This window comes from Melopsittacus undulatus, chromosome 8 (genome assembly GCF_012275295.1).
Source record: "Melopsittacus undulatus isolate bMelUnd1 chromosome 8, bMelUnd1.mat.Z, whole genome shotgun sequence".
In the NCBI taxonomy this organism is placed as follows: domain Eukaryota; kingdom Metazoa; phylum Chordata; class Aves; order Psittaciformes; family Psittaculidae; genus Melopsittacus; species Melopsittacus undulatus.
The window spans coordinates 20,475,078-20,498,242 of NC_047534.1; the positions used below are offsets into that span (position 1 = coordinate 20,475,078).

At 39.1% G+C, this 23,165-nt stretch overlaps 1 protein-coding gene across 1 annotated transcript in view; it reads right to left on the reverse strand.

The window, feature by feature from the left end:
* Positions 1 to 5,138: 5,138 nt before the first annotated feature.
* The window catches only part of SLC1A2 (solute carrier family 1 member 2), a 75,246-nt gene continuing 57,219 nt past the window's right edge, over positions 5,139 to 23,165 (reverse strand). The window contains exons 7-11 of the mRNA XM_005150618.4: positions 20,883 to 21,116; positions 16,905 to 17,099; positions 14,476 to 14,610; positions 8,783 to 9,014; positions 5,139 to 5,270 (exon numbers count right to left, since the gene is read on the reverse strand). Of these exons, the coding sequence (XP_005150675.2) occupies positions 5,196 to 5,270; positions 8,783 to 9,014; positions 14,476 to 14,610; positions 16,905 to 17,099; positions 20,883 to 21,116 (871 nt within the window). The 3' untranslated portion in view covers positions 5,139 to 5,195. The remainder of the gene's footprint in view (positions 5,271 to 8,782; positions 9,015 to 14,475; positions 14,611 to 16,904; positions 17,100 to 20,882; positions 21,117 to 23,165) is intronic.

Consider the following 23,165-nt stretch of genomic DNA (forward strand, 5'->3'; position numbering starts at 1 on the left):
GTCCCCAAATCCTGCACGCACTTAGCCTGTTGATTATCTCCATCCTGAACTAGTAGAGACTGAACTAGTAGTTCAGTGGCTGTCACGTACTCTAGTTTTTTCAGTGTTTGGAGCCTGGGTTTTCCATGAAACTCGTAGTTGCAAGTGCACAAACACCTTCTCCATTAAGATTTGTATCAATCCCACATGGAAGATACCAGATTTCCCCCAGGCAGGGGAAAATGTCTCTGGAAAGGTGAGCACATGCAAGGGATGTTTCCTCAGAGCCTTGTGCCAGGGAGCTTGCCGCAAAAAGATGGAAAAGAATTATCAACACCTGGGCATCAGCAGTGGTTTGACTCATCCATAGCAGCAGATTTCAATTTAACTTCCAACATGATTAGGAAGAAAAAATGAGGGAGGCACCCATTGTACAGACTGTACCCAGGCTGGGGGACCACAGAGAGACAAGCCCTAGTGCCTATGTGGAAAGAAGAGTCGTCAATATGATTGGAGGGAAGAAAATAACTCATCTTCACAAGAGTGCAGGAAAAGGAACTTCTACATAATCTTATACAGTGAATTATTGCCAAGGCGAATTGTCCCAGTGGACTATACACCCATCATAGTAACTACTATGAAAAATACCTTAATCGTGGCCTTAGAAGTAACAGTAAAAAAATCAAGGATAGTCCTCTGGCTCATAACAGGATAATATTACAGTACAGTTTTATAAAGTGCCCTTCTTTATCCTTCTGTAAATTAATTCAAATGCATCAATAAAAATAGAAAATGGAACTTCATAAAATGAGAAACAGTTACATCTTTATATTTCCACAAAAGGATTCTTTTGAGCCCAGTACTAAATATAAAGCTGATTGCAGAAGTGAATGTCGGAGGTGAGGTTTAATACTGCCTATGGTTTTGGGGATTTGTGCAATTGCTGTTGTGTTGCCACAACAGGAATGCAACAACACAAATGAAAGCAAGGAAACAAAGAAAATCCAAGCAGTTGCCAGAATAAATTTGTGCAAACACTGTCACTGCAGTTTCTCGACAAGCAGTCTGCTCTTCTGAGCATCTACTGCCGGGAGACATGAGTCTAGGAGTGATGCAAAACAAATCAGAAATCTATACTATACACTTTAAAGTGGCACAAAGTTTGAGATTCCATGTGCTTTGAGAAAGAAATGGAGATCAGCTGTATCTCCAGGAAGAAATGGAAAAACCCTGTATTTTTGTGCGGAGTTTTAAACTCACTGCTGGACTTGTAGCATAGAAACAATTAGGCAAAAAAGTAGCATCTTGACAGAAATCGTTTGGATGTGATAATCAACGCAATTATAAATAGCAGACAAAGACTATTCCCTGGGATGGGATTGTGAAATGTCTTATAACTTAATGGAGCCAGGAAGTGACTTGACCTTTCCTGGAAGCCCATGACTCCCATAGATTTCAGTGGGGCTTTCATGTAGTCGGAACACTGAAGACACACGTTTTACTTCAACAAACACAGTTTTTCAAAGACATACTGAGTTTCTCACCAATTCAGATGGAAAGAGCACGCCCCATAATATGGTTTAAATGGCTTATCTCCTAACTATTTGAAGCGTCTTCATCTTTCTTACAATGCTGGTGCAGCCTTTGTCTTTTAAGGGAAGCAATGGAGAAATAAATTCACTAACAAAGTGCTCCATCACTTTCATAGTTTCAATGTTCAGTGCGCTTTAGTTTCAATGGACAGATGCCAACTTAGCTTCAGCAGTAAATGCAGAAAGCAAATGCATAAGCATATACTTAATTAAGCATGCAATTAACTGAGTGTGCCTGGTCTAGACTTACCCATATGCCAGTGTGCTGTCAGCAAGCCAAAGGGCAAAGGATATTGCAGTTGCACAGACAACAAGGGTGGGGGAAAAGAGGGGTAGAGCAGCAAACAAGACAAATGTACAAAGAAATGTCTGTTTAGGAACTACACAGAAAACAGGTCACTATCCATCCACTGTGCTTTTCCTTTAACTTTGTCAGCACTGTGAACAAATGCAAAAGGCTTGCCAGATCCAAATTAGTGCATCCACACTCCTAGCGAAGGTAAAAAGAGACTGGCCAGTAACCAGCATGGTCTGCTGGAATGTGTATTAGCTGAAGTGGCCAGCTCCTGTTATTTTCTGTTTGTTTAGTTAAGTAGCAACCCAGCCCCTTGTGAAATGAGCAAGTCAAGAAATGCAAGCCAAGAGTGAGTTACATTTTCCCAGAGAAATGGAAAGCTTTTTGATGGTTAAATACAGTACTGCACCGGAGTAACACTATATTAAATATTCCACCAGGCTAAAAGCAGAAGAGTATACCAAAACCAACATTTCTTCTTCTCCCACATCCACATTTAAATAGAGAAATACCATCACAATTATCTTTTGAAACATCCCTGAGTTACTGTATCTATAGAGTTACTATTTTAAAATCACAGTCTGCTATTCTAGTCTTACCAAAAGGCCCAGATTTATTCTCCCTTATGCGGGTGGGGTCTCTCTAATATCGTGACTTCCTCCCCTAGTCTCCATCCAAAGAAGCGTTCTTCAAAGGACAATCTGTCCCATGTGGATAAGTGTAAGCATATTCTTTCTTCATATGTAATTTTGTGGAGCTGCTGAGTCACATGTTGCTGGCATTCCTATTTGTTTCCAACTGCTAAACAGTTTCAAATGACAGCTAAAAGTATATGGGCCAGTTTTCTAAAGCTACTTGCAAGGCAAGAAATCAAAGTCACTGCTCCTAAGAAACTGTTTCAGTGAAGAGGATGGAAAGTCAACTCTTAATGGGCAAGCCATGCTGTGAAACCTCTCAAGAATACTGGATATAAACCGGAGTAAACACTGTGTGTTATTCTTGGATATAACTATGACTCAAGCCACAGCAAATTTCACTTGATGTGAGCCAGCACCCTCAGAGTAGGTAGCATTTTAGAGCACCTACACACCATCCCAGGCACATTTCTGGCACATAACCCAGGGGTAAATATGTCTTCTAATGCAAACTGTGAGAAGCAGCAGCATCCAGCTCTATAGGTTAACTCTGGATATGCCAATGCCAAAGACTACAGAAATGAGAAGGCAACCTGTCTACCACTTCTCCGAATATCCTATAATTTTATCCCTCACAAAAAAAAAAGATAATGCTTAAGATGCTTCAGGAGGTCCCTGGAAAAGGTCTCCACATCTAATGCATGTTAAAGGCCTACAGAATTCACAGTGGTTCAATATTTGTTAAATTATATAGGCCATTTTGCTTAGGATTGTACCCCTGCCATGCAGATGAGGACAAAATAAAATGGCAAGAAAAATACTTCACAACAACAAATTCTTAAATGAGGGATACTCTGGCAATAGACTTGATTTTCCACATTATTAATCATGCAAGTAGCCTGGGCTGGCTAAGGTCTGTGTGCATTTTTGGGGATATTTATATGAATGCAGATGAGCAAAAGCATATTATGTTTATATTTTAGTAGCTTCTACATAGCCAAATACCACTCTCCACTTAAAGATATTATTCCTGTTTAAACCCATGACAGGTCTGAGCATAGACACTGAATGGCTCATTTCTGTAAATGTTTCAACTGTGTTTTCTACCATTTTTAAGTCCACGCTCATGTTCTGATTCTTTTTGAGAACCACTGAGAGCTTTCCCCAAAATTGCACAAAACTTGTTCTGTGGGTGGAGCCCCCAAGGCCACATGGCTCAGCTTTGCTATAGAACATAGTGTAATGGCATTCATCAGTGTCTAAAAATTGCTGAGTATTAACAAGCACCTTTAAAAACATTTCACAGGGTGATTATTGTGACTGTAATTTCTTCTGACCACATGAATCAGCTATGCTATGCTGACAAACACTACCTTGTTAATTCAAATGCCATGTGCTCTAAAAACATTTCTCTGACATTAGAGAGTTACATGAATTGTTACTCTGACAAAGAGAGAGATGTATATTCAATGTATTGGACTAAATCCTGAAATTCTGCTTTATTCTTCATTCAGTCCTAACCCTGGCCAAATTCTATTAAACTTATATGGAATTTGCCTTAGCAATGAACTCAGGATTTAGCCATTCTCTGAAATAAGACATATACTTGAAAGATGGCTTTCAATTCATCCCAGATGTCATTGATGATCACATTCAAAACCTTCCAGTTTCTTAGAGTAATGGATCCAGAATTTGCTTATAACTCATTATCAAGCATCCAATCATGACATCCATGAGCAGTCTTAGTAGTACCTTACTTGACTAATCTTGTCCACATGAGGTATCTCTCTGACATCGGTGGAGTGGGCTGAATAGTAAGGTGCTACCTGCTTTGATTAAAAATGGAATAGCTGAGCCCATGGTATTCTGGATTTTGTACATCAAGCATAGATTTAGTAAAGGAACTACTACCCCTCCAATAATACTGCCTTGTATTGTATGATGCATTGTGGTCACAAAGCAGCACAGCCCCATCACAAAATAAAGGTTGCACCTGCCCTGGGACAGCTGATAAAAAAAAACCCATCATGTGCACATACAAATCTAAGGTCTTGTGTTGATGCTAGGTATTAGTTGTACAGATCTAACAAAATGCCTGCGATACTTTATTGACTCCTATACACTAATCTTGCCCCTGGATCTAAGTTCAGTTTGAAGTACAGCTAGACATAAAAATACAGTGCTTGTTGTTATTAAAACAAACAGAAATCTTTATGGAGATTTTCAAAAGATATTTTAGCCATACAGTGCTAAATAGATCAGGTATGCCACAAGAGTCACCAAAACACTTGAAGGCTTACGTGGTGTTATGTTTCTCCTGTATGTGTGACCCTGAGTCCCTATAGTGAACTGTACTGGCACTTTGATCTTCCCATTTTGCAGCATTGACATTCTCCGTGTCTTGAATGAAAGGGGAGGTGGGTGAGAGCACATTGCATTGCATGGAGTGTTCTCCAGCTGCATCATCCAAACAGTAACTTAAGGGAGACAGATGGTTATGGATCATTGCTTGGCAAAGACACTACAATGATTTTATGAGATCTTTGCTAAGTTTCAGTTAAGAAATTAAGTAAGCTGAAACTGTAGATGTTAAATAGAAAAAACAAAAAAAAGAGAAATCTTCTTGGATCATGGTATCTTTTGTCAGAAGACAGCTTCAGGGCTTATTAAAGATGGAGCTAGAAATCTCTTCCTTCAGTTTTCACGTTTCCAAGGCTCTTCTTCGACAATACTGAAGTCTGCAGATTTGCCATTGGTTGCCAGTGTTACCTGCAAGTAATTATCATCAACAACCGACTTAAAAGCCAAGGCACTTTGACAAGTCATGAGTTTTACATGGAAGATCACAATATTTACAGGAATTACATACACCATGACTTATTAGATATGTAAAATGTATTTATTCAGAATTCACAATACTCCCAAATAGTGAAACTCCTGTTCATTTATCACACTGACTAGAAAACATTAGTAGTAGGAAAGAAGTTCCACATTTCCTTAGCCTTTGTTGTAAGGTTTTGGTTTTTTTTTGTTTGTTGGTCATTTTTTTTGTTTGTTTTTTTTTTGTTGTTTTTTTTTCAATAAATGCTTCAGATTCTACACCTTTCTATCTCCTATAGTTTTCTCCAGATTGGTTAAAAAACAGATCACTTTTTTTGTATGTAGAAATACGTATTTTTTTCTGGAATTTGTTAGCAGAGCAGAATAGCTGATGCAGGGACATGAAAAATATGCAAGGCCAGAATAATCATAGAAACTCACTTATAATTACACCACCTTTAAAGAAATTAAGGAAAAGATATGCTGTAAAAGCATATGTAGTGTAAAAACAATGTAGTGAAAGATTTTAAATGTAGTCAGACCACAAATTCATAGTAATGCTATGTTTGTCTCACCCAAAATACAGCAAAACATCATTCTTGTTGTAAAGATATCTGCAATTTTTTTTAGGTTTTAAGTATGGTAGAAGACCTATGGTGATCTACCAACCCACAGTATACACTGGCTAGTATGTCCCAGAAATAACTAGAAATAAATTCATGCTTCAAGAAAGATAGCTCCAGCCAAATGGGTTTAAAAATTCTAATAAGCTAAAATGTCAATTTAAATTTACAAAAGTGATTTAGATCTTTGTAACTGTGAAAGAACCTTTCATTTAATTCCAAATGGATGGCTCACTCTTTCCTAACTTACCTTGTAAGTTAACATCCTCAGCTTCAAATGAAAACTTAAAGACAGAGCTGAAATTCCCCATGCTGGATAAACTGGATGCATGGAAGCATTGGGACACGGAAACATGACAAAATGCACTGATTTTTGAAACAAAGTCAAGCTTTTTCTTAGATAATTGAAAGGGGGAAGCATGCAAATACAGGAATGAACAGCTTATTTGGAAATTAAAATCAGAGAGTCATGTGAAGTATGGTAATAAAAAAATACAAAAATATCGTGCAATAACAACCACTCTACCCCCATATAAACTACTTATTAATAATATACATTGACCATGCAAAATTATAAACTACTAGAGTTATACATGGAATATATTACAGAAAGTAAATAGAAAGGGCATGCTAGTAGATTAGCTTTCCCAAATTCCAACCAGAGTTGCAGTAAGCTTTTTAACCCACCAGTGCATTTGACAGAATGAAGAGATTTCTCTTCAGGTTTAACAGCTGGCTGTTTTGAAGCACCAAATCCTACACTGTTGCCTTTGCTACTTTAACACTTGGGAGCTGTGACCTCTCCAACATGATTCAAAAGCTTTGCAATTGTCAGCATATATTCTATTCACAATTTATAAAGTAGACCCTAACATCACATTGTTTTGGCAGCTTGCAGACAGACACACGGACAAGACTAATGATCTCCTGAAAGTCAGTCTTGTGCTCAATCCAGTAAACCTTGGCTCTTTTCATGTGTTTAAAGTGCAAAGCAATTTAAAGTGCAATACCACACTCAGAGCAAACCTAAAACAATGAAAAAGGGCAAATACTTTCAGCTAATAAATCACTGGTCCCAAATTTCACCTAAAGGGTGGGCTTAGGATAACCTACCACACCATTAATTCAAGTTTTTGAGGTAAGCTACTACCTCAACTGATGGAAATGAAATAAGAAACGGAAGGAGGAAAGAAAGTGCAGCAAGTATTGTATCAACAGGCTGCTACTTTCTAGCTTACTTTTATCTTTGTGCAAATCTGAGTGGAAGGAGATAAAATTATCAGTATTCAGTTCCGTGAACCTGATTCAGATAGAATAGCTCAATCTGTATTAAACTCACTGGAGTTAGCATAGTCTATTTCACCAAAAACCAGTTTTCCAAAAGTTCCCAAAGACATAAACCAAAAAGTGTGTGTATGCATGCTTATTTTAATGAAAAAAATCTTTAATCAAATGAGGTCTTTCTTTTCTGTGAGTTTCCTTTTTCCTTCAATTTTTTCTCTTCTGTGCCCTTTTGTTTGAGAAAGACATTTTTTTTAAGTTTTTGTAAGCATGTATTCTCTTTCCATTTCAAAATTCTTTTTCTTTGTTTTGTTTTTCTCACGGAAAAAGAGTGGGTGACAAGGAAGGGAGAGATATATCAGATCAAAATGTTTGTTTTAATTTTAAAAACTAATTTTATTCAAAACTCAGAAGATTCAGGGAAAAAAATAAGGATAAGATGAAATGGTTTTATTTCCTGAATTCAGGATTAAATTTCCCCATGAAAATTCAGGTTTGGCCTGATATTATCTCAAAGTCAGCATTAGGAAAAAATATTCTGAAAAATGTTTCCATCCAGGATGGAGACAGGTCAAAGTGATAGAACAGGAATTACATTTCCAATACACATGGTGATCTTCTAATGGACTTAGTGTAGGCATTTATAGTTAGATACTGGCTCAGTTGCAGCAATTGGAAGACATAAGAGAATCTGTCTGAATAAATGGTTGAGGTAGGTTCACTGGCAAATTCACCATGTCAAAGACAGTGTGCAGGACCAGATCAAGGTATTAATTAATAATAGAAAAGAAAAAAAACCCTATGAAATCAGGATTTCTGCTTTGTTCTACTCTCTTTCTCCCCCTTTTCAAAAGCTCTCTTGATTTTAAACTGCCCTGTCCTAATGGTGGGTGCTTCGTAATTTTAAACCACAAACGTCCCCAACTGCTTTCTCATTCAACTGGTGGGATTTCTCAAGCTCACTTTCCTCTGATCAAGATGTTATTATTACTACTAATAAATCATGTTAGTTACAGAAAGGATTAGAGAGAGAATACAACATTTGTGACTTAATGACTCAGGTATGATGATGAAAGCAAAGTGTAAGCATGCTGTATGAGTGCAGGAGCATTCTGATGCTAAAGTGCATTCAACATGTCCATCTCTGAATAGCATATCATGAAGGCAGTCAGCAAATGAAAACACCTGTATCTGAATTGCAGCTATCCTTCATTTGGGTTGGCAATTAAGTTCTCTGTTGCCATAGAAAATTAAGTAAATGTCCATAGAAGGTGATGCCATATTCTCTGTGTGTTGGCATATTCCATAATACGTTGCATCTTGCCTTTTGATATGTAAACAATGTACATGATTTTTTCCTCTCAAATGACAACTTTTAAGAAGAGTGCAAAAACCATCTTTTAAACTGCTCAAATTCATTCAAAATGTCGAGTTCATGGACCTTGTTGTCACATTGTTATTTGCAGAACGATTTGAAAAATACATGCAGGTTAAAAAAATAAGATAAAGCATGCAGTGCTATATACATGTCTCAATATCCATAAATGTGAAAGGTACCTTGCACTCATCTACTATGACTGAGTTGTGAGCTGCAAAAACACATTGGTTTGAGTTGTTTTCCCTATGATTTTTCATGTCGTCATAGATTGACTGAGTCTTGGTCATTTCAATGTCTTCGTGACCTTTATGGTGGGAATCAATGTTGTCAAGTTCTGCCTTGGAAAGGTGGTAGACAATGCCAGCACCAAAAGAATCCCCCACTACATTGACTGACGTTCTCATCCGGTCCCTACAAAAGAAGCAAAAGGCAGAGACTGAATGGCATGAGAGGAAGAAAAAGTAGGGCATGGCAGCCCTGTTCATGTTACAGTTACTGCATTTATTCCAGGAATTTTAAGACATCTTTAGAAGAGAAAGATGGGAGTTTTTGAAACCTGTTTTCTCAGGGGACTTGTTCAGATGGAGGATGTGCAAACTCCCATGTCCCAGCTGCTCATACTCACGGATTTTGGCAAAGAACTTGTGCTAGAGACACAGCCAAACTGCAGAGCTGTGCTTGACAGATTTCTCCAGCTTCTGGAGCTGAAGTTTTCAATGTCAGGCTGCCAGGCTCACATCACTGCCCTCAGTTTAATCAGAACTTATCAGAGCACTGAATTTAATGTAGACAAGGGGAAAGGATTTTGGATCCTGAACACTTCATCAAAGTGTTCTCATTTCTGGGACAGATTAACAAATGGCCTCTCCTGTTATTCTCAGTGAGCAAACTACTGATTAAAAAATGCCTGAAATATCACCATGAAGCTCAAGCCATCAAAGCTCCTCTCCTGGCACCATCTTTGCAGATGGTCATCTGGTAGTGTGGCACCATGCCCACTCACACTACCATATGCCAGGGCTTGGCATATGAGACAACCAAATATAGGTCATGGCCTACAAAATGATGAGCCTGTGACAAGTAACGAGTGTCCTTTGTTGCAGGAGAATGCCAACAGAGGCTGCTATGCTTCATTACAAAGAGATGTATTTGTTGACACTTCCTAGACAGGATGCCATTAGACAGACACACCATCTTTCTCCTGTCTTCTTTTTAAAGTGTGGTTCAATCTGTCAGCAGTCAACTCACGGTTGTGGATTTTCCCTGATCTCACAATGCTGAACTATGGGTTCCTGTTATCTTTCCAACTGACCATGTATTGCACAAATTGAAATAATTTACAATCTAATTTGCCTCTTCGTATCTGAACTAAACAAGACTCCTAAAAAACTTCTGACTGAGGTTTCAATTTTGAACTACTGCAGCTACTAAAACTACTCCAACAACTATGTCTAGCTTTTTTAAATAGGTCAGGGAAGTGAATACACTGATTAATTCTCACAGGTATATCCATGAAGGCTCACTTATACAAACAGGCAGATTGAACAGTGTGGATATTTACCAAGTGTCAGAACAGAACAGAACACAAAAGGACAAAGTCCCGGCTGTCAGGAATCAATAGCAAAGTGTCACTGACCTCTTTTGGGGCCAAAGAACACCCTAAGATGAACAAAGAAGATTGTATGTACTCTTCTGTTAAAAAACCCAAACTAGCTAATTCCAGTTATGTTGGAACATTATAAACAAAATCAATATAGGAAAGTTGTAGTCTAGTAAACAACTTTCCCCAACATAGCTACATCTTCATTGTCCATAGTAGCTTCTGAGAGAAAGAATGGGACTGAAAGTCAAAGTTATATCTCAAAAGCCAATACAATATCTGGTAAGAATGGGTTTTGGAATAATCTTTAAATCTTGGTAAGATTTAATACACATTTCCTTAAACTGGCATAAATCAAAAGAACTGGAAGCTTAACAATGTAGATGAAAGGGCTAAAAATGAGAACTGAATCAAGTCACCTTGTTATTAATGTCACAGTGCCTACACAGCATGCTAGTACACAAAAAAGCTACTCCTGTTCCTAAAAAGCTTGAAAACCCAGTATATTAACCTTACGAGATTTTAGGAAGGAGATAAAATCTCAGCTAATTCAAAGACCAGATGGCATGTTTAACTTGCCTTACCTCTCATTATAGGAAAGAGCTCCTATTTTCTATAGTTTAATTCAATTCATACAAGGGCCTGTCTATAACATCCAGATGTCAACTGTTTCTGAATATTCTGAATTTAGATGTAAGCTAAGGAGCAGAGTCAGAAGTCAAGCAGTCTGTTTCTGAGATATTGAATGAAGGTTTAAACAGCGGATCAGCCATTCAAGCCCATTTTCTCTAATTCCTCTCTTCACTGCAAAATCCCACTGTATTTGAGCTTGTGCTATATTTTCTAAGCTTGTCAGTCTTACAGCTGGAAAGTAGCCAACTTCTGGCTAGAGCAAAAGAAGCTGGTTTTATTCCAGCTTTTGGCATATCTTTACAGTCTTATTAAATGTCACTGCTGTGTGGTGCTTAGTTTTAAACTGAGAAACTATGAGAATTGTGAAATCTTGGGAAATTTGCCTGGTGAAAGAGCTCCCACTGTGCATTTATGCATGGGAAGGGGAAAGGTTGAGCAATTTAACCCCCAGATATTGGAGTGACTTGAGAGAAACTGATATGAAAACTTTTTGGCTCAAATTTGAAGGACAGAGTGCCAAGTTTAAGGACAATCAATAGTCAGCTTTGTGCTACACCATGACCAAATCACGCAAAACTGGTTTAGGTAAGACCACAGTTTCAGGTGATGGTAGTACTGTCAAATCACTTGATGTTCTGACATTTTCTTTCATCAGCAATATTGAGAAAAATTGTAGAATAGGACATTTTTAAAAAGCTTTAATCATCTGGAACTGAAATGTTACAGGAGATTTCTGCATGGCTGTTTGCATTTGCACACTGGTTCCAGAAAACTGGCTGAAATTGGTTTTTAAATATTCTATTAAGTTTCTCTTCTACATTCTGTTAGAAATACTGCTGTAATGTTATTTGATGATCTACAGAAATGAACGAAGACAATGTTTGTATCTTTTTATACTCTTTTGCTTCAGATTGTTTTAGGTGCCCAAAAGCTTGCTCAAAGTCGGCTTGTCTTTTCTTAATATAGCAAAGTCAGTAACATCGTTTTCCATATCTCATTAGATTATTGTGCCTACCACACAATCACTAGAAGACGGAAAATAAAACTATTAGCTGTTGAACATATGCTAATTGGCATAACACATTCACCAACAAACTCTGTCTTGACTTCGGAGCACTAATGGCATGACACAGAACTTGTGATCTCCTTTTTCATATCTTTTCCCTACACCTTTCAATTCTAAATCATGCTGCAATTGCACTGCCAATCATTAGGTCAGAAGGACCCAACCATTTGTGCTGAAAGATTCTTCCTGTACTTAGATTCATCACTGCTACAGCTCCACAGCCTTGTCCTGGGCTGCATCACCAGCAGTGTGATCAGCAGCACAAGGGAGTGGATTCTCCTCCTCTACTCCAATTTGGTGGGACCCGCACTGCAGTCCTGCATCCAGCTGTGGAGCAACAACACAAGAGGGATGTGGAGCTGTTGGAGCAAGTCCAGAGGAGGCCACAAAGATGCTCCAAGGGCTGGAGCAGCTCTGCTCTGGAGACAGGCTGAGAGAGCTGGGCTTGTTCAGCCTGGGGAAGAGAAGGCTTCTGGGAGGCCTTAGAGCAGCTCCAGTGCCTAAAGGGGCTGACAAGAAATCTGGAGAGGGACTTTGACAAGGGCCTGCAGTGACAAGACAAAGGGGAATGGCTTTGATCTGACAGAGGGGAGACTGAGATGAGATAGCCAGAGGAAACTCTTTATTGTGAGGGCGGTGAGGCACTGGCACAGGATGCCCAGAGAAGCTGTGGCTGCCCCATCCCTGGCAGTGTTCAAGGCCAGGTTGGACAGGGCTTGGAGCAACCTGGTCTGGTGGAAGGTGTCCCTGCCTGTGGCAGGGGGCTGGAACTGGATGAGTTTTAAGGTCCCTTCCAACCCAGACCATTCTATAATTCTATGATGGTTAGAATGAGTCAGTGGTAACAATGCTGCTGAAGCTGAGCCTGAAATGCAACACCTACTAGTGGTACAGAGCTGCTGGTAAACTTTAATCTCTGAGGTTTGCTAGTGTGGGCAGAGCTTCTCAGTCCCCAGAAATATTTTTAAATGACATTTCCCTAAAAAAACAAACAAGCCACATGCTCCTTTTGCACATCCTCCTACCAGCTGCAGAAACCTACCTATTTATCCTTAACTTTGAGAGCAAGCAAAACATATATTTAAAGTAAGTGTGCATCTCCTACTCCCAGCTGCAGATTCCTATGCCACTTTCCCATTTTTAACTATGACCTCATAAATATAATCACAGAATATCATATTTTTCTCTATGCTAGCTGTACTCTGACTGCTGAACCCTGCCTCATTTCACCATTCTGAGTCATGATATCTTGATATTCAGTTATATATAAAATATGTAAGTCATCTTTTCCCTCTGCCTTCCCAAGCAGTAAACTCCTCTTTCATTTTTCCCTGAAGCAGAAATTGGAGCTATGCGCTATGCTTAACTCTTAGTGACAAACAGGTAATAACAGAGTACAGAAGTAGCTCCAAAAAAAAGTCAGAGAATTGATCAGGATCTTAAATTCTTCTTGTTATGCCAAAGAGACGACAGAAATTAATTTTCTATTTTACCTTCACATTCTCAACTCTGCTATTCCTTCTTGCACAATTTTACTAGTGTATCTTGGATTGGAGGCTAACACAAGTTGGCAGCTTGAGGCTACTGGTGCAGGAAGAGAAGCACAAATAGTACAGAATGGTACATCTCCCCTTCCAGGCACCACAGCTGGCACAACAGAAACATCTGTCTACTGCATAAAAGAGTATTAGGGCAAGATGGCTGTTGAGCAGAATATACTGTGCTGCAGCAGTACAGAACAATATAAAAGCCTCTAGAGGCTGATACAACTTAGAGGACTACCCCTGTCAGCTCTGCACAGGTGACGGAAAGATATCTAGGTTGCCAAATGACAACATGGGAAATTCTGTGGCTCAGCATATGCTCTACATTTACCGCTTTTGTATTGAGCTACGGAAGAACAAAAGCCTTGGAAAACTCTCAGAGGACCTGCAACGACACTGAAGGAATTTAATCTCACATCTTTGAAAATGAAAGTCAGTCTTTCCAGTTTGAGGGATGTGTCAGTAAAATCAAACTAGGAAACAAGCTCTCTCAGTTTTCTTTCTTATTTGTCTTTGGTTTATATTCTACTCGAGAGCAGTTTCTTTTTAAAAGTATGTAACCTCTTATGTACAAAAAAAAAATAAATTCCCACTGAAATATTTGATTCTACAAATGCCCAAATTACCCTGTAACTTCATGACAACATCCTGATGGAATTTTCAGCATTCGTCCATTTTTTTTAGACCAGAGGTATGAGAAACAGAAATATGAAAGCAAAGATTGGAAAACTGCTCTTGAGCTATGTCTGTGATGGAGAGGCATCGTTAGGAAGAAGAAAATACGTAAGCATGAGCCCAAGGGTCTTACGAGAAGATCCTTGTCTCATAGAAACTGACTTCAGTAGCTCTGAAACAATTTGCACCAGCTGAGAAGCTGCTTTCCATGTCATCAAATAGCCTATTTTCTCCTTTGCTTTAACTGTAGAGAAGAATCTTATTGTTTTATAAGAGCAGCAGCTGAAAAGTGCTATGGATAAGCATAATTTCACTACTTTTTCTGCCCTGAGCAGTGGAGTCATCATAACTTACAAAAGCCAGTCAACAGCAACAAGCAAACTGATGTCCTGGGTAGGGAGACCCACTGCAGTAAGGATCAGCAGCATAGTGACAAGTCCCGCGCTGGGAATACTGGCAGCTCCGACACTTGCAAGGGTGGCAGTCAAACTGCAAAAACAAAAATCAAATGTGGGTAGCAGGAAGAGGAACATACACTTTCATTGCATGCTTATGTGATCATTAGGAAGCTCTCATTTTTAATGAGTTCCCAAAAAAACTAATGACTATATGAGAGACCATGGTAATGTCAGGCCCCAGTTTTCATGCTTCTATTTCTCAGAAAATATTTATTTGCGAAGGCCAGATCTATGGGGTTTATTCTGAGACTTCTAAGAGAGTTGTCTGAGGCTGAACTCTGTAACTTGGTTATGATATTCAAATCTATTGCCTGACAGATGGCTGGGGCTGACCCGGACAGTCCAGGTTGTGGTGTGTTTCTCAGATGTTTGGGTTAGAGTACAACTGGACCTACTGAACACCTGGGTCGGTCCAGCAGATATGCGGGCAGGATGGTCTGCTCCACAGTCAGGCTTTGCAGCCAGTGCCAGCTCCTCAGGCACTTCCAGCACTTAAAGGCCTGCAGGGGAATGAAGCTAGCACTGTTAAGGTCTAACTATTTTGGTTTAGCTACCATTTCCAGTATCATCCTCTCCCAAAGGAGAGGAAATCAGAGGATATACATGACAAATGTGAAGTACCTAGGGCTAGCTTAAAGGCTAGTTAAGTCTTTGTGAGTCTGTGTCTGGGTGATGTGAATATACTAAGTATCACAGACTGTATTTGACAGAAAAAAACGTAACAACCTTTCATACATTTGTATTGCCACCTCAAGAGACAGTTCTTGTGATACTGTTGTAGAAAAAACGGTATAGAGCCTGAAGAGGAGAACTAATTGTTTTCTCACAGTTAGCCCAAAGTTGCGACCTGCTTAGTAAATATGAGTCACAAAGCAGGCTACACCAGCCTTGAAATGGTTGATCAGGAAGAGCTAACAGGTCAGTCCCTCAGAGGAGGGTGATGAGACACTGGCACAGGTTGCCCAGAGAAGCTGTGGCTGCCCCATCCCTGGCAGTGTTCATGGCCAGGCTGGATGGGCCTTGGAGCAACCTGGTCTAGTGGAAGGTGTCCCTGCCTCTGGCAGGGGTTTGGAACTGGATGAGCCTTAAGGTCCCTTCCAACCCAAACCAGTCTATCATTCTATGAAGAGAAGTAACTTGGGCTCAAGCCTACCAAATTTCCTGGACAACAGTCAACTCCTGACTTGAATTTCTATGGTCTTAATTTAGCTTAATATGTGGCAACTCTGAAATGACTTTTCAGTCTTAGCAACAAAGACATAACACGCAGGCCTTGCATCTCCCTTCATTAGAAGCAGCCCTGAACTTTTTGCAAACCTTGGCTTTACTATTTCAGGGGTTGGGGTAAGAAGTAAAACAAATGAAAATGTAGAACTAATATAGCTGTGCAAGAAACATGGAATTAGACACAACTTTGCAAGAGTTTCTTTAGTGTTAAAAGGGTTTAATAAAAGAAAGGTGGGTGGGTGAAAACTACAGGAAGAAGGCAAACTTGGCAGCTTTTACTTGTGGTTTCCCTTGTATTGTGGTTTCCCAATAGTTCCCTTGTAACTATTCAAAATAGTTCCCTTGCAACTATTCAAAAGGCCTGGTGTCTTCATCAGGTTTTCCACAGTAAATTAACTTGAGCTGTAGCAGTCATTACTTTGCCATTGTTTTTTATTAGTCACTCTACCTAATAGGTCTTAAAATTCCATTACAGTAAACAGTCTTCAATCATTTATCCATTTTCAATGGTTACATTCCTTTGTCCTTCCAGATATTCAGCTCATTTAGATATGATAATTTGATACAAAAAGACTAGAGCTAGTACTTGCTGGGTTAGAGATAGAAAGTCTGGGAGTATCCAGACCACACTGCAGACAATCTCATCCTCAGACTGGGCTATTCTCAGCCAGTTTGTTTGCTGTCCACCAAAGTCACAGTAAAAGTACAGGCAAACATAAATATGTGGGTACAATTTTAGGTGTACTTTTTCGTTTGAATGTATAAAAACAGATACAGTCTAGAATGTTAATGCACCATGTATCACATGTAGCATTCCTCTACACTAAAAAAGGCACTGCATTGGACAGAGAAGTATTTCCCATTGTACTGTCAACTGCAAGACTGTGTAAAACACCACCAGCATGCACTAAAGTTGCAGATGATAGAAAAAGCATGTCACCAGAGAGCCAGGACCTATGTATATGACATTCCTTTGCATGTATTATTAGAAATCCATGGATTTCAAAGTGAATACCACAGCTATTGAGAAGACATCCGACCCAAAGCTTCACATTTTACAGTCTGTAGAGACAAAGCCTATGAGTATTTTGAACTGACCTCACAGTAACTATCTGGCCTCCATCCAGCTCAATTCCATTCATCTGTGCTATGAAGATTGCAGCCACAGCTTCATAGAGGGCAGTTCCATCCATGTTAATAGTTGCTCCAACCGGAAGAACAAACCTTGTTACACGCTTATCAATGCCTAGGTTTTCTTCAAGGCACCGGAATGTGACAGGTAATGTTCCAGCACTGAAGGACAGAAAGCAAAAGAGTAGAGAAGGCATAATTACAGTATAATACACATATATAAAGGAGGAAAGTCAGATAGTCTGCTATCATTGTCTACACTTTCTACTTCCACTTTCTGCTGTGATTCAAATGTTTTTTAGCCAATTTTTAAATTAAGCCTTCATTTAGCTGGAGGTGGGCCAACACATGAACATGACTTGAAGTAGAGATGAGAGCTTGAGAGAGTGTAGATGAACTTTCCATACTCATTTATAGATTATTCCTTGTATTTTGTTCAAAAGGACGAGTTCCAGATGCTTTCTGATGGACAGAACTATAAGTACAGGGACAAATCCTAAATTTCTTTGAATGTGAATTTGCTCTGATTGGAGGAAACAGCGTTGCATTAAGGAATGAAAAAGCTAGGAAAAAGATATAACCCATCAAGTTCCCAGACACTGGAGGACAGGAAAGATACAAAACACAGATGGAGGACAGGAAAAGATGTGAAAGACAGCTGGAAGAGGGGAACAGCTCCTTGTACAGATCCACAGTGCCTTGCTGGATTTAAAATGAAAGAGGGAAGATTAAGGTTCAACCTAAGGAAGAAGTCCTTCACTTTGAGGGTGCTGAGGCACTCGCACAGGTTGCCCAGAGAAGCTGTGGTTGCCTCATCCCTGGCAGTGTTCACGGCCAGGCTGGATGGGCCTTGGAGCAACCTGGTCTAGTGTAAGGTGTCCCTGCCTGTGACAGGGGGTTGGAACTGGATAAGCGTTATGGTCCCTTCCAACCCAAACCGGTCTATCATTCAATGAACAATTCAGGCTATTAAGTGCACTTCCTCAAAAATTCACTTCCATCAAAAATTACTGCTGAAGACAAACATATTCTTTTTTTCTGTAGATTCAAATATCTCCTACTTTCTTCACTATCAGGTCTGCCTGCTTCAGGCAAAGGACTTGCTTCGACAAGCACGAAACTCAACACAGGAACATGTTTTTGTTTCTTACTTTTTTGTATTCTCTCTCCACTTGGTGGAGCAAATCTATTGTGGTTGATTTGGCAGAATTTCTCAAAGGTCTTCTCTACTGTATCTCAGTCATTCTGGTGTCAGTGCCCCTATAAAACTACTAATTTGCTCATAAAAGAGTAAAGGACTAGACTCACCATATTTTCTCACACAAACACAGCATATTCTTGCTAGTGCCTTGCAACTTCAGGGTCTTTCCAACTCATTCATTCATCCACTACAATAGAGAGGCTAATTGGGTACAAAAAAATGCAATCTTTCCATTTTACAGATAATTAAACCATGGAAAACGGAGATTAAGGAATGATTGAGATACGTAACTATATGTAACTATATAGTGTTATATTAAACATCCTAGGTTAGCAGGAAGAAGCACATGAGGCTGACCTATCTCACATGGGACCTATGGAAAACTCAAACTGTTCTGGACTGGCAGATACCCAAATCACTCCTCTTGTCCCATATCTATGGAAACATGAGTTAGAAGATAGAAACTTTTAGATCCCCCTCCTGTGCTCAAATGATTGGACCATTCTCTGTTCACAGATGTGATTTTTTTTTAACAGACTTTGATAAGCCAGATTCATGGTACCAAACACTTGTGTTTTAGCATTTTTACAAATATATTTGTATTTCTTTACTGTGGATTTAATCATAGATAATGAAATGCTTAATATTCTGTGCATTTAGCTAAATCAGAGAGAATTCATATTTTCCAAAACCAGTGTAATATATTCTCTCATGAGATACTCTAGCACCTATATTTATAGCAGATAGCACCAAATATCTAGTGAGTCATTAATCAATAATTAGTAGGCATTTTTCAAGTCAGTTCCAGGTTCACTTTGCCTCCTACAGAAAAGATATTCTGATATCTTACCAACAGAAAAATAGAATAAGAAACGTAGTTCATGGACACACATTGAAACTCAGCCAGATACAGTTCTTCAGAGGTGTAAGTCCTGTCTTACATTTACTGTCACAAATCAGATCATCAGTACAAAATGCATACCAGCCATGGCCTATCGTTGCTGCAATGAACCCCAGCTGGCTCAGGAAGCAGGACTATGCAAATTATCTTTCCCCTTCAGTTCTGCCACCATAAGCAAGGCCAGGTGAGCAGGCCATGGTGACAAGGTTTCTTTATTGGAAGAGCAAAATACATAGATGCCTTCCACAATTCCTCAGCCTGGCCAAAGAGCTTTAACAGGTTACTGAATAGGAACTATCTGCAACTTCTAGAGATGCCATGTTAGACCATATGATGGTGATAATTGTCCTGTGGTCACACATCTGTGGTGCTAGGTCCATATCTGTTTAGCCAGTAATTCAGATCTGGATAGCAGCCACGTGGTAAAGGTAGTGTCCAGGTAACTCCATATGCTGGAAACACTTAGAATCTCTTACATCTTTCCACTTTGGTGCTCCAGCAGGAAAACATTATTAATGCTAATAAACCCCCATGAATGTTGTGTATGGACACTGTAAATCTGGTAATGAAAATCTAAGTGGAAACTCAAACACTTCAATGAACAAAAGCCTTAGGGAAATTGTGGTTTAGCAAAATTCCTGGCCAGACTATATCTCCTATAATCTGCATTGTTTATCACAGAGCCACAGAATTATTGAAGTTGGAAGGCACCTCTGGAGGTCACCTATTCCTACCACTTTACTTAAGGCAGAGGCAGCTAGGACACGTTACAGAGGGCAATGCCCAGACAGGTTTTGTGTATCTCCAGGGACAAAGACTCCATGACAGCTCTGGGCAACCTGTGCCAGCATTCAACCAGTCCCAGTAAATCACAATACAGAGATGGAATTCAGATGGAATTTTGTGTGTTTCAATTTGTGCCTACTGCTTCTCATCCTGTTGCTGGGCATCACTGAGAAGAGTCTTGCTTCATCTTCTCTACACTGTCCCATTGAATATTCACACACATGAGTAAGATCCCCTCAGAGCCTCTTGTTCATCAGGGCAGAAGTCATGCAGTAAAGTGATTCAGGTTGGCCAAAAGAGGCAGATGAACTACAATTCTTCCAAGGCATTCCTGAAATCATAATGCTACTTATCTGATGGTCAGTTTTGAACTAGGCTTTTTTGTCTTCAACTTTTTAATTAAAATAGAAGATTATATTTCCTTCACAAAGAAAACATTTATTGAAGAAAAACACTTTAAAATACTGTATGTAACTGAAAAATATTTTTAACACAAATCTACTGACTGCCCCAGTGCAAAATATCAACATATTACTGACAGATAAGTTGCCTACATAGTTTGTTGAGTCTGTTCTGTTCGTTAGCAGTGAGTCTAAAAGTGCTCAGCTCTTCAATAAAGCCCCCTCACTCTGCTAAAACAGATAAAAGAATGAAGGGGTTTTTTTATTTCCTTCTTGAAACCTAGCACTGTTCATTTTTTCCCCCAATGCAATGAGACTGGTATTAACATGCTTTCAAAATAAATAGAATTATCACTGTTTCCTAGGTGAGGTACAAGTACAGGGTAACACAATTTGCACAAGTCATTTGGTCAATGCCAGAATGGAAAATAAAACTGTGTCTCTCAGCTCTCTGCAGCTGACTGTACAACCTCTCTATGAAATCCTGAAGCTGTGTTATTATTTTTGTTTATTTCAACATGCTGGGCTAAAAACAGTTTTTATTCAATGGCATAAGATGATTTTGCAGCGAAGACCAGAACAGCACATGTACTATCTCTAAGCAGCAGCTAAGAACCTGCTAAAAAATAAAGCAAGACATTATTTCTCAATTGTACCTGGAAGCTGTGCCTAGTGCTGTGATCCATGCCTGGAAAATCCCAGCAAGGAAGGAAAATGGGCTTTTCCTCGTTATCACAAAGTAGAGCAGAGGCAGGAAGATCCCTCCATGAATGAGAAGACCCACAATCACAGTGACCATGTACATGCCAAGTTGTCTAGCAACTACTTCTAAGTCCTTGATTGCGATTATTTTTCCACAAATGAGGCAAGCAATGCCCAAAGGAGAGTACCTGGAGAAAAAGAACAAGCATAAACAAGAACCAGTCTTTGTCTTGTAGTCATAAAAATTGCCCTCAACAGAGTAGAGACTAGAGGAAGGGTAGGCGGCTCGCAGGCTCAACACTGAGATACAGTTCCGAAATTGATGGAAATTCAACGGGTAGCTTTCCCATCTTTTAAAAAATAATGGCTATCTCCAGCAAATGCCCCATCTACTCCATTTCATTCCATCCCATTGAATAGAATATGCATTTCCTGAAAAGTCTTCGATCCTGGAATAACACTGTACAAAAATACTATAATGTTACACAGGCTTTGATCATTATGAAGACTGGCTTAGTACTTGTTTTTAATACATAACTTTTACAACCCATTGCTTATCTGGTTTCAGAGAGTTGCATTACTTGCTTCAGTTAAATTATTTGTTTAAATGAGTCACTTATTCTGAAGGCTGCAAATGTTTCTGTTATGTTCTTTAAATGATTTGGACAATGTTTTTTAGTTCATGGATTCTTCATTAATTATGTGCTTTCCTTACTTAGGGCAGGGTTTTTGTCACCTCCATCATGTGACTCCCCAATGGCATAAACAGAACTTTTAAACAGGGTGATAATAGTAGCACAGGTTGGTAGTAAAAAGATTTTAAATTAATGGATATTTAAAAAAAGTAATAGTGAGAAATGTCTGAAAGTGCATGGATAGATTATTTATACATACACTGATAAAGATTGCTATCTTATATAATTTTAAATTATATTCACCTCTACCTATTTCATAAAACGTAAATGGGAAGTAATGTGTGTAACAGTGGAGAAACAGTAAACAAAATGGTTCTCTGAAAATAAATGGTAACACATCTTTTCAAAAGGAATTTGTGATTTTGATGCTTAATTAAAAACCATACAAAGAAAACTGACTTTTAGAATAAAGGTGCTTCATGTTTTATGTAAGAAACATCTCAAGAAACATCTCATGGTCTCTCAAGCAATGCGCCCCAAACCTGGAAAGCACACTCGAAATGCAAGGCCAGCTGTTACAGCTGTTATCATAAAAGCCATGTTTCAATGAACTTGACAAATCATGTATCTTATAAAGAATTACATGGTGTCAGAGCCAGACATCTGCTTTGTTTTATGTTCATGTAGCAATGCCATGCTCCTGAGAGCCTGGAGCTGCCAAGGGTGTTACAGTTCTCTGTGCAGAGAAATAATAAACCAAAGAGAATGTAACCCTGCATAAAGAAGTGCATTTGTTTTTATAAACACACATTTAAAAAACTGCTTTTGGCCACAACAGTTTTTTAAAAATTCTAGACACAGATGAACAAGTGGAATTCTCAACATCAGCCTCCTTTCTCGAGAGAAATAAAAAGCACAAAAAAACAAAACAAAACAACATTTATAGTGAATATCTTGAATCTTGCATTATTTCCTGCTATTGCAACACTACTTGAGACAATTTATACTGTAGGCAAGGTATTGTGTCTTGGATGTACCAATTGGTGCTAAGTAAGAGTAAATTCTAGCCCTTGAAGTGTTAAGAGAGCATAGTCACCATTTCTCTACAGACTTCAGAACACCAAGGTTTTGTAAATAAAACCAACTACAGTTTTATGCAGCATATTGCCTACAGAAAAGCGGAAACACAACAGGAATGAAAGTAATTGCTTCATGTTCTTTCTTTTGCTCTAGACATTTCCACATCACTGTCACTATCTGCATCACTCCTGCAAAACAGTCTCCCTTTGAAACACTGATGATGCTGGATACTTGCACCTTAGGCACCCTGCTTCCTTTCCTACCAACTGTGTCTATCTGGAGAATCAAAGAGGCATACTGCAGGCCTATAAATCAGGAAACCCCTTCCAGGGTCACCAGGGACTCATGGGGAGCAACGAGCCATGATACACGTGTTGTAGTAGAGTGCCTATTTCTGCTCTCAAAGACCTGGGAGATACAAAACACAGCAGTATAATGCCTTTTTATGTTCTGAAAAACTGGATTTGTATGACATGGCCACACTTGGCACTGTGCACAAACAGATCTGGGGAAGCCCTTTGA